Below are 12,605 nucleotides of genomic sequence, written 5' to 3'. Positions count from 1 at the left end.
AAGAATTTCTAGATCAACCGGAACAGGGATGCTGCCAATTCCTTCCCCCAAAATTGCACATCTAAATAATGTAAGGGAAAGAGCTATCTCTATTGCTGGACCTCAACTGTGGAACTCTGTTCCACAGGAATTACGATTAGAAACAGACATCAAATTATTTAAAAATGGGATTAAAACTTGGCTTATTAAACAGGCCTTTCAAGAGCTGTTAACAAGTCTATTCCATGTTACCGTTGCTAGTAATAGCGGTGGTTATTATCTAAGTCAACTTAATAGCAGGTAATGGACTTCTCTTCCAAGAACTTATCCAATCCTTTTTTAAACACAGCTATACTAACTGCTCTAACCACATCTTCTGGCAACAAATTCCAGAGTTTAATTGTGCGTTGAGTGAAAAAGAACTACCTCTCTAATTATTTAAATTGTAATTATTTAGCCTATTTTAGTTTACTATTTTCATTATTTTCATTATGAAACTATGTAACTACTTCCTTTCTCTTTAGAAATGCAAATATTTTTAAATGAATATTTGCTAACTACTGTAAACCAATTTGATATGCTTGCATGAAAAGTCGGTATATAAAAATTATTAAATAAATAAATAAAATAAGGTTACAATTTTTTTACTAATAGATCTGAAATTTCATTTTTTAGTTCCTTCAGAACCCTTGATTTGGTTCAGTCCATCTGAATCATTACCTATGAAAACAGTCTCCGGATTGGGTATCTCCCCAACATCCTCTTCAGTAAACACCGAAGCAAAGAAATCATTTAATTTTTCTGCAATGGCCTTCTCTTCTCTAAGTGCCCCTTTAACCCCTCGATCATCTAACAGTCCAACTGACTCCCTCACAGGCTTTCTGCTTTGGATATATTTTTTAAAGTTTTTACAGTGAGTTTTTGCCTCCACGGCCATCTTCTTTTCAAGTACTCTCTTAGCCTGTCTTATCAATGTCTTACATTTAACTATGCTTTATTCTATTTTCTTCTGTTGGATCCTTCTTCCAATTTTTGAATGAAGATCTTTTGGCTAAAATAGCTTCTTTCACCTCCCCTTTTAACCATGCCGGTAATTGTTTTGCCTTCCTTCTACCTTTCTTAATGTGTGGAATACATCTGGACTGTGCTTCTAGGATGGTATTTTTAAAAAATGTCCATTCCTCTTGCACACTTTTTGACTTTGTAGCTGCTCCTTTCAGTTTTTTCTAACTTTTTCTCATTTTATCAAAGTTTCCCTTTTGAAAGTTTAGAACTAGAGCCATGGATTTGCTTACTGTCCCCCTTCCAGTCATTAATTCAAATTTGATCATATTATGATCACTATTGCCAAGCGGCCTCATCACCGTTACCTCTCTCACCAAATCCTGTGCTCCACTGAGAATTAGATCTAAAATTGCTCCATCTCTTGTTGGTTCCTGAACCAATTACTCCATAAAACTGTCATTTATTCCATCGAGGATCTTTACTCTCTAGCATGTCCCAATGTTACATATACCCAGTCAATATTGGGGTAATTGAAATCTAAAAAATTATTATCAAGGAGAGTCAATATAGTAATCCAGAAAATAACTGGAAACAATGAGGGAAACCAAAAAATATATAGAAAATAGCCTAAGTGACAGTGTCAGCAAGCCTGACATTGTGATTTCTAAAGAAGAACCCAACTGGTCTTTTAATCATTCACCATCACTTTCAAAAGGAAAAATCTTTTTTATTAAATCTCAAAAATATTTTTTATCATGTTTTTTATCTTTTCATTAAAAGTCACTTAGGCTATTTTCTATATATTTTTTTGTTTCCCTAATTGTTTCCGGTAATTGAAATCTCCCATTATTTAGAGCTAGGAAATCTGAAAGTGGACAAAGCCATGGGGCCTGATGAGGTTCATCCCAGGATACTGAGGGAGCTCAGAGATGTGCTGGCGGGTCTGCCCCACGACCTGTTCAATAAATCCCTGGAATGGGAGTGGTGCCGAGTGATTGGAGAAGAGCTGTGGTGGTCCCGCTTCACAAGAGTGGGAGCAGAGAGGAGGCTGGAAACTACAGGCCGGTTAGCCTCACCTCAATGGTGGGAAAAGTATTGGAGTCACTGCTGAAGGAAAGAATAGTGAACTATCTACAAGCAGCAGAATTGATGGACCAGAGGCAGCATGATTGGGTGACTAAGGAATTGGATCGAGGAAGAACGCTCTATGTCATCTACCTGGATTTTAGCAAAGCTTTTGATACGGTCCTGCACAGAAGGTTTGTGAATAAAACGAAAAGCTTGGGAGTGAGTGCCAAGGTAGTGGCCTGGATAGCAAACTGGTTGAAGGACAGAAGACTGTGGAGCAGATTTTAAAAGGGTTACGCGTGTAAGTTACGCGTGTAACCCTTAAAACCCCCCGTGCGCGCCGAGCCTATTTTGCATAGGCTCGGTGGCGCGCACAAACCCCAGGACGCGTGTATGTCCCGGGACTTGCAAAAATAGGTGTGGTGTGGGAAGGGCCGCGATCAGGGCATGTCCGGGGCATGGCGGCCGCCCGGGGCGTGGCTGAGTGCCCCGACACAGCGGCCTGTGTCGGGGCCTGCCGAGCCGGCAGACAGCCGGCGCGCGTAACTCAACAAAATAAGGTAGGGGTGGGATTTAGGTAGGGCTGGGGGGTGGGTTAGATAGGGGAAGGGAGAGAAAGGTGGAGGGGAACAAAAAAAAAAGTTCCCTCCAAGGCCGCTCTGATTTCGGAGCGGCCTTGGAGGGAACAGGGAAAGCCATCGGGCCTCCCCTAGGGCTCGGCGCACGCAAGGTGTACATGCGTGCACTCTCTTGCGTGCACTCCCTTGTGCGCGTTGAGCCTGGATTTTATAACATGCGCGCGGCAAGCGCGCGCATGTTATAAAATCGGGTGTACATTTGTACGCGCCGGGTAGCACGCACAAATGTACCCGCACGCGTAATTTTAAAAATCTTCTCCAATCTGTGATGGTAAATGGAACTTACTCTAAAGAGAGAGCGGTGATGAGCAGAGTGCCGCAAGGGTCGATATTGGGACCAGTCCTGTTCAATATCTTTGTGAGTGACATCGCGGATGGAATAGAAGGTAAGGTAGTGGTCGGACCAACTCCATGGTCCGACCACTACCTCATTCAAGCCAAGCTCCAACATCAATCGAACACAGCAAAAACAGACTCCTGCTTCATTGAATACACCAAACCTTGCTCCAGTGAAGACCTAGCAGAGCTACTCCTGGAAGCACTAAAAACAATCAACCTACATGATGCCAACTCAGCTACAGACTCCTGGATCTCCATCAACGCTGACATAGCCAACACATTATGCCCCACAATAAAAAAGGAAATCAGATCATCTACTAAACAAAATGCTCCTTGGTACACCCCCGAACTGAAAACATCCAAACGAACGCTCAGACAAACCGAAAAACAATGGAGACGAACACCTACACCAAACCTGAAAGACAAATATAGAACACTTCTACACAAATATACAGCTGACCTCAACACAGCAAAGCGCAATTTCTACACATCCAGAATTCATGAATACCAATTCAACCCGAGGACCCTCTTCTCATACGTCAAAGAACTCACCAACCCAATCCAGAATGACACAATGCCAAACTCCAACAACATCTCCAGTGACAAACTAGCTCAATTCTTCAAGGACAAAGTCGACAACATCATTGCCAAGATTCCCCATTCCCACAACGACTCAACAAATATCCCTCCTCCCATCCACATTTGGACCCAATTCACTCCTGTTGCATCTACAGAAATTGAACCCTTCATCAAAAAAACCAAACCAGCATCCCACCCCGTAGACTCCATCCCCATCAAAACCCTAAAACTCATCAGAGAGATTATTGCCAAACCTATAACCCAAATCATCAACCTATCCCTCGAACAAGGAATCTTCCCAGACAAAACTCAAAAACGCCATCATCAAACCAATCATAAAAAAACCGCAACTCGACAAATCTGATCCTGCAAACTACAGACCAGTCTCCAACCTCCCATTCCTAGCAAAAATCATCGAGAAAACTGTCAACAATCAACTCACAGACCACCTCGACGCCCACAATCTTCTCCATCCAACACAGCACGGCTTCAGAAAACTCTACAGCACAGAAACTCTCCTCCTCTCCCTCACCGACACCATCCTCAGAGGCCGAGACAGTGGCAAGACATTTCTACTGATCCTCCTCGATATATCAGCCGCATTTGACACCATCAACCACAGAACTCTCCTCACCAGACTTAAAGAGATCGGTCTGCAAGACACTACACTCAACTGGTTCAAATCATACCTCTCTAACAGATCCTTCATTGTCAAGACAAACTCTTCTGAATCCTCCCAAGTGCCCCTCACCCATGGCGTCCCTCAAGGTTCTTCACTATCCTCGACCCTCTTCAACATCTACCTCCTCCCACTATGCAAATACCTCTCTGATGCCAACCTCACCTACTTCGTTTATGCAGACGACATTCAAATTCTCCTCCCCATCACCAAATCCATTGAACTCACCATGGAAAGATGGAACAAACTCAGTTCAAATTTATCTCAACTGCTATCACAACTATCTCTCTGCCTCAACCAAGCCAAAACAGAAATCATTCACATCCAGGACGACCGTCCCGCTTCCCCCCTCGAGAGCACCCCCTCAAACAACACAGGAAGCGCAAACAACACTGGGATGCCAAACTTATCAAGAACCTCACTCACACCATCCACAAAAAACCTAGGAGTAACCATCGACAGCCAACTCAACTTTAAACGACACATCTCCAATATAATCAAAGATGGATTTTTCAAACTTCAAACACTTAAAAAACTCAAACCTCTCCTCCAACCGCATGATTTCCGAACAGTACTACAATCAATTATTTTCTCAAAACTCGACTACTGCAACTCCCTCCTCCTTGGACTTCCTGAAATCCACATCAAGCCCCTCCAAGTTCTACAAAACGCCGCCGCCAGAATTATCACCAATCACAGAAAATCCTCCCACATCACACCCACTCTCAAAGACCTCCACTGGCTGCCCATCACACAAAGAATCCAGTATAAAACCCTCACCCTTCTTCACAAAAAATAAACAACAACAGAATGGTCTGGCTAAACAACAACATCCAACCATATTTCACACAAAGAAATCTCAGATCCACCAACTCAGGTCTCCTCTCCATCCCAACTCTTAAAAATGCTCACCTCAATACAACACGCAAACGAGCCATTACAATAGCTGGCCCTACCCTCTGGAACTCCCCCCCCCACAGCTCAGAAACGAACCCTCACCGCAAGTCTTTAAAAAACAGCTCAAAACATGGCTGTTCTTGAAAGCATTCCCTCCTGAACCCCAACATCCTATAATAAACGCTCTTGAAAGCCTTACCGCATAACTTCTACTCTGCATGAACGCATAACCCCTCCCCCCTTCTCTATCCTCCCTTTTCCCTGTCCCCCACCCTTCTCGTAACCTCCCTTTTCCCTGTCCCCCACCCTACTCATAACCAAGTCATATTGTACATATTGTATATAGGCTATATGCCATTTCTATATACCCACATCTAATATTTAATTTTAATTTTATTCATATGTTACAATGTTCCTTATATTTATTGTTTAATCAACTGTTCTCTTGTTACAATGTAAATAGGGCAGTTCCGGCTCTATTCAACCTGTTTTCTGGAAACCGATGTGATATCTCGATCGAATGTCGGTATACAAAAGAAATAAATAAAATAAATAAATAAATCTGCAACAGAGTGGACACGCCAGAATGAGTGGAGAGAATGAGATGGCTACTTGCCATGTTCTTATGGCCTGGATTGGCCACTGTTGGAAACAGGATGCTGGGCTTGATGGACCCTTGGTCTGACCCAGTATGGCATTTTCTTATGTTTTCTTATGGGATTTAAGGAAGCTGGAAGATTGGTCGAAGATATGGCAGTTGAGATTCAATGCCAAGAAGTGCAGAGTCATGCATATGGGGTGTGGAAATCCGAAAGAAATGTATTCGATGGGGGGTGAAGGGCTGATGTGCACGGAACAGGAGCGAGACCTTGGGGTGATAGTGTCTAACGATCTGAAGTCGGCAAAAAATTATGACAAGGCAATAGCTAAAGCCAGAAGAATGCTGGGCTGCATAGAGAGAATAATATCGAGTAAGAAAAGGGAAGTGATTACCCCTTTACGGGTCCTTGGTGAGGCCTCACCTGGAGTACTGTGCTCAGTTCTGGAGACAGTATCTCTGAAGGGACAGAGACAGGATGGAGGAGGTCCAGAGAACCATCCACCATCCAAAAAGTGGATGGTCTTCATCGAATGACCCATGAGGAGAGATTGAAGAATCTAAATATGTATACCCTTGAGGAAAGGAGGAGCAGGGGTGATATGATACAGATGTTCAAATACTTGAAAGGTTTTAATGATCCAAAGTCAACGACAAACCTTTTCCAATGGAAGAAAATCAGCAGAACCAGGGGTCACAATTTAAAACTCCAGGGAAGAAGACTCAGAACCAATGTCAGGAAGTATTTCTTCACGGAGATGGTGGTGGATGCCTGGAACGCCCTTCCGGAGGAAGTGGTGAAGACCAAAACTGTGAAGGATTTCAAAGAGGTGTGGGATAAACACTATGGATCCATAAAGCCTAGATGATCATAAAGCCTAGAGGTTGGAAATGAAGAGAAGAAGCATGGGGGTGGCTTGCAGGAATGACGGCTACAACTTGGTGATTAATAGCCTTATTCAATAAACGTTCACGTGGTTAATGCAACTCCAACATTGCTCTGTGCTTCAACGGCAAGAGGAAATGTAGAAAAGAGGATTTGCATTCAGGCAACAACCAACAAAGCTGCACAGTCTGGGTAAACAAATAAGCGTGGGAGTAGCTTGCTTGTTGTGGCGGTTACTACCCCAAACCAATTAAGCTGATACTTCACTTCAGTGCATATCCAGGGTTGATCTCTGCTTCAATGGCAGGGGGAATGAAGATAAGAGGATTTACATTCAGACAACAACCAACAAGGACTGAATTGCACAGTCTGGGTGAACAAATTAGCATGGGAGTAGCTTGCTTGTTGTGGCGGTTACTACCCCTAACCAATTAAATTGGATACTTCACTTTGAATGCATATCCAGCGCAGCTCACTGTTTCAACAGCGGGGGAGAGGAAGAAATACGATTTACATTCAGACAACAACCAACATGGACTGAATTGCACAGTCTGGTTAAACAAATAAACATAGGAGTAGCTTGCTTGTTGAGGCGGTTACTACCCCAAACCAATTAAACCGGATACTTCACTTTGAATGCATATTCAGCGCAGCTCACTGTTTCAATGGTGGGGGGAAGGAAGAAATAGGATTTACATTCAGACAACAACCAACACGGACTGAATTGCACAGTCTGGTTAAACAAATAAATGTGGGAGTAGCTTGCTTGTTGAGGTGGTTACTACCGTAAACCAATAAAGCCTGATACTCCACTTTGAATGCATATCCAGTGTGGCTCTCTGCTTCAGCAGCATGAGGGGAATGAGGAAAAGAAGATTTACATCCAGACAACATCTAACAAGACATTGATCTGAGCAGTATGAATATACAAACATTGGGGTAGCTTCTCGTTATGAAGGTTATTATCCTCAAACATTAAGCCTTAAACTTCACTTTGATGCAGCTCCAACACTACTCTCTGCATCAATGGCAGGGATGGAAGGAAACTGGAATAAAAAAGTTACGAATAAGGGCCCTGAACTCAGTGGTCAGGGTAACAGAAAGGTATGGGAAAATAAGTGTGAGAGCTTGCTGGGCAGACTGGATGGACCTGTTGGTCATCTTCTGCAGTCATTTCTATGCTTCTATGTTACTGCACTACCAATTTGGTTAGCTTCCCTAATTTCTCTTAGTATTTCACTGATCATTTCACCATTTTTGCCAAATGTACTGAAGTATACTCCTATCACTATTCTCTTCCCCAACACACAAGGTGTTACGGCTATGGCTGCTGTGCAACCGCCTCACCACCAGGGGTCCTTCTAGAGCTGGCTCTCCTGACGGGCCCAGTCCATCTCCCTTGTTCACTCTATGTTCTGGACTTCCCTTTATATCCCTGCCTGGCAGTTCCCTCAGTGCTTCGGCATCGAGCTCGCCTGGGCTCCCTGCTCTAGCCTTCCTTGCTTGCTGTGCGTGTGGTCTTTGGACCCTGCTTTGCCTTGCACTGTGTGTGGCCTTCGGGCCTTCTACCCTGCTTTGCCTTGCCTTGCCTTGCGCTGTGTGTGGCCTTCGGGCCTTCTACCCTGCTTTGCTTTGCCTTGCGCTGTGTGTGGCCTTCGGGCCTTCTACCCTGCTTTGCTTGCCTTGCGCTGTGTGTGGCCTTCGGGCTCTCTGCCTTGCTGTGTGTGTGTGTGTGGCCTTCGGGCCTTCTGCCCTGCCATATGTGTGTGGCCTTCGGGTTCCCAGTCCTGCTGTATGTGTGTGGCCTTCGGGCCCTCTGCCCTGCCGTGTGTGTGTGGCCTTCGGGCCCTCTGCCCTGCCGTGTGAGTGAGGCCTTCGGGCCCTTTGCTCTGCCGTGTGAGTGAGGCCTTCGGGTCCGCTGTCCTACTGTGTGCGTGTGTGGCCTTCGGGCTCTCTGCCTTACTACTAGGTACTCTGACACTGTTGCCTGCCGCCTGCCCTGACCCAGCCTGGACTCTGACACTGTTGCCTGCCGCCTGCCCTGACCCAGCCTGGACTCTGACACTGTTGCCTGCCGCCTGCCCTGACCCAGCCTGGAATTTGACACTGCTTCCAGCCTTACTCTGCTCCACTCTCTTACATCACAGACTTTCCAGCCATCCCTATCTCTCTCTACCTGGAGTCACTCCAGAAGGTGGTGTTCACAACACCAGAACACAGCCCGAGCGTAACACAAGGGGTTTCTGCCCATAAAGATTCAATTGTGCATTTAGTCTCATGCAGGATTTTAATCCTGTTGGACTCTATGCCATCCCGGACATATCATGCCACCCCACTTCCCAGATGCTCCTCTCTGTTATTGCGATATAATTTGTACCCCGGTATAACACTGTCCCATTGGTAATCCTCCTTCCACCATGTCTCTGAGATGCCAATTAAGTCTATGTCATCATTCACTGCTATACATTCTAATTCTCCCATCTTACTTCTTAGACTTCCGGCATTAGCATACAAACATTTCAAATTGTGTTTTTTGTTTGTATTTTCATTCTGCTTTTTAATTGATAGGGATAAATTGGAATTTTTTAGCTCAGGTGAGTTTTTAATTACAGGCGCTTGGACTGCTTATTTTATTATTGGAACCTCACTGTCGGGATGCCCTAATTCTAGTGCATCATTAGTATCCTTTGAAGATACCTCTCTCCGAACCATGCGCTGCTGAGCGACTGTCGGCTTTCCCCTTTGTTCTAGTATAAAGCTGCTCTATCTCCTTTTTAAAGGTTAGCGCCAGCAGTCTGGTTCCACCCTGGTTAAGGTGGAGCCCATCCCTTCGGGAAAAGTCTCCCCCTTCCCCAAAAGGTTCCCCAGTTCCTAACAAAACTGAATCCCTCTTCCTTGCACCATCGTCTCATCCACGTATTGAAACTCTGGAGCTCTGCCTGCCTCTGGAGCCCTGCACGTGGAACAGGAAGCATTTCAGAGATTGCTACCCTGGAGGTTCTGGATTTAAGCTTTCTACCTAGAGCCTAAATTTGGCTTCCAGAACCTCCCTCCCACATTTTCCTATGTCGTTGGTGCCCACATGTACCACGACAGCCGGCTCCTCCCCAGCACTGTCTGAAATCCTATGTAGGTGACGCATGAGGTCCGCCACCTTCGCACCAGTGGGCATGTGCTCTGTGTAGAGGATAAAGGATTTCCATATAGTTGTTTTAATTACATGGAATGGTACAGTTTCACCCCTACTATAATGCTTTTCAAAAATTCATTGTTTGTGACCAGGTTGTCTTAAAGTTTGCTGCTTAAATATTCTGAAGACACAATAAGTCAACCGTAGATTTAAATAGCTGTTCATTCTCTCAATCATTTTGTCTTTCAGCTGAACAAGCTCCTAAACCAAAATTTTCCAGATAAAAAATTTACTTTGGTGTGGAAGAGCTAAGAAACCCATAAGGTTGTCTTCACAGCTCAGGACACGAAAGAGCTACAAATTTCTTCTCTCTCTAATAGGGAGAGATCAAAAGAGAAAGCCCAGTGAGAGTGGTCTATTGGTCTGAGTAATGGAGCAAGAACCAGAGTGCAAATCCCTCTTCTCTTTGTGAGCTTGGGCAGGTCACCTTGTCTCCCATTGTCTCAGGTACCCACTCAGACTGTAAGCTCTACGGGGCAGGAAGCAGCTGTACCCGTAATGTGTTGTGGAGTCTATGACTATGACTAAATAAAAGATGAGATACAGTGTGATACGGATCCTGTTTATAAACATTACTGAAGTTATGTGAACACCCGGGACCTCAAGTGGTTGTGGCTTAAAGAGCTGACTACAATGGGGGCAAATCATGCCCCAAATCCAGAGAATCTACGGCTGCTCTCAAATCCCCTTTCAGATGGTTTGTGCTGTAGTGTTGTATGTACACTTGTGTGTGTGTGTGTGTGTGTGTGTGTGTGCATGTGCGTGTGTGTGTGTGTGTGGGAGGGGCTATTCCTGAACACAGATTCTGGGTTCTTAATCAGTTTTGGTCGAGTCGATGCTGCAGTAGACCAGTGGGGGGTGAATCACTCGCTGCACAAGGTTCACCAGAGATCTGTGTTTTGATGGCAAAAGCTCCTTCCTATGCACAGGCATAGCACTTAACTTGAGGAAACCGCCCAATCCCAGCTTAAAAGTTGAGGCCACTGCAGGGGTAGGCGGGAGATAATCGCCAGCGTCCAGAGCCACAGGGGACGAAAACTGGCTCTGCCCAGGGACTCCCAGCCTCAGTCGGTGGGTGCTGGTCTGGCTGTCTGCATCTACGGGTTGGCTTTTCCGCCCTGTCTCCTGGCTTCATCGCTGCCCGGAATATCACGAAATCACCAACAGCTCCGCCTTCTTCTTGCATCCTGTGAGTTTCCAGGGGAGAGTGAATGGAATCACATTTGGTGAAATAAATGAGTGAGGAAGAAGGCGAGAGACGGTGAAATTCTTCGGTTACTGCAATACCTGCAGAAAGAATTCTAAATAAATCCGTGAGAAAAGAAAAGACTTGCAAGGGTGCACAAAGATTGTGGGAGGGAAGTTATTTACTCTGAGGGTAATTTTCCAGTCATTTACGCACATAAAACATGGGGGTTTATGCACTTGAATGTCTCGCTGTAAAATTGCTTGGGATTTGTGTGTGCGTGCTCGCCACCCAGGCATTCTGGGAGTGGGTGGGGTGGGGAAGGGGTGAACAGTTGGGATTTACATGCACTTAAATTATCAGGCAGAAATTAGGCGCTGCCAGCAGTAGCCGTGACTTTGTGCGGGTGAGTCTGTGCATGTTATTCTCACCCTTGTGCATCTACTTCCGTTTTGAAAATTGGTGTAAGGTATGTGCATCTTTCCAAACTTTCTGATGGGGGCTGTTTGAAAATGACCCTCCTTGCGGTTAATTTTTATAACTCTACATGTTGGGGGTAAAGTCTCTGCATACATTTTACCCCCAACTCATGCGCATAAGTTTGCTTTGAAAATTCCTGGACAATTGGCCTGGAAGGAGCACGAACTAATCTGCATAAGAATATAAGAACATAAGAAATTGCCATGCTGGGACAGACCAAGGGTCCATCAAGCCCAGCATCCTGTTTCCAACAGAGGCCAAAAACCAGGCCACAAGAACCTGGCAATTACCCAAACACTAAGAAGAACCCATGCTACTGATGCAATTAATAGCAGTGGCTATTCCCTAAGTATAATTGATTAATAGCCATTAATGGACTTCTCCTCCAAGAACTTATCCAAACCTTTTTTGAACCCAGCTACACTAACTGCACTAACCATATCCTCTGGCAACGAATTCCAGAGCTTTATTGTGCGTTGAGTGAAAAAGAATTTTCTCCGATTAGTCTTAAATGTGTTACTTGCTAACTTCATGGAATGCCCCCTAGTCCTTCTATTATTCAAAAGTGTAAATAACCGAGTCACATCTACTCGTTCAAGACCTCTCATGATCTTAAAGACCTCTATCATATCCCCCCTCAGCCGTCTCTTCTCCAAGCTGAACAGCCCTAACCTCTTCAGCCTTTCCTCATAGGGGAGCTGTTCCATCCCCTGTTCCATCGCCTGTTCTAAGTTATGCTTGCAAGACCGAACCCCACCCCCTGGGGGGGGGGAGGGGGGAACCCTCCCCCTAGTTCCTGTAAAAGTATGTGTAATCTTGCAATATGTATAATTTCTTATGTGTAACTGATTCTGATGGGTGGCAAGGGTCAGAATGGGTCAGCGTTTCAAGGCTGCAAGCGTTTTCAGTTTCAGTCACTAGCCCAGCATCAACGTTATATTTATTCTACCTGCCTTTATCTTCCTTCCAGCTTGTCTTTAAGCCTCCAAGTTATTTCCATTCCTTGTTGATTGTAACTTTGACTTATTCCTTCTCCATTGTTATCTATCATTAACCTGAATTGTTACCTTAGTTTTTCCCT

At 44.9% G+C, this 12,605-nt stretch overlaps 1 protein-coding gene across 3 annotated transcripts in view; it reads left to right on the top strand.

Annotated features, from left to right (window-relative positions):
* Positions 1-10,409, top strand: part of LOC115098948 (receptor-type tyrosine-protein phosphatase beta-like) — a 101,060-nt gene extending 90,651 nt beyond the window's left edge. For all 3 annotated transcript variants that reach the window (XM_029616093.1, XM_029616094.1, XM_029616095.1), the window contains one exon: positions 10,048-10,409. In XM_029616093.1, the coding sequence (XP_029471953.1) occupies positions 10,048-10,110 (63 nt within the window). In that variant the 3' untranslated portion in view covers positions 10,111-10,409. The remainder of the gene's footprint in view (positions 1-10,047) is intronic.
* Positions 10,410-12,605: the final 2,196 nt, after the last annotated feature.

Source organism: Rhinatrema bivittatum, chromosome 9 (assembly GCF_901001135.1).
Source record: "Rhinatrema bivittatum chromosome 9, aRhiBiv1.1, whole genome shotgun sequence".
In the NCBI taxonomy this organism is placed as follows: Eukaryota; Metazoa; Chordata; class Amphibia; order Gymnophiona; family Rhinatrematidae; genus Rhinatrema; species Rhinatrema bivittatum.
Note: the sequence above shows the minus strand (reverse complement) of the source record. Positions and strands in the feature narration are given on the sequence as shown.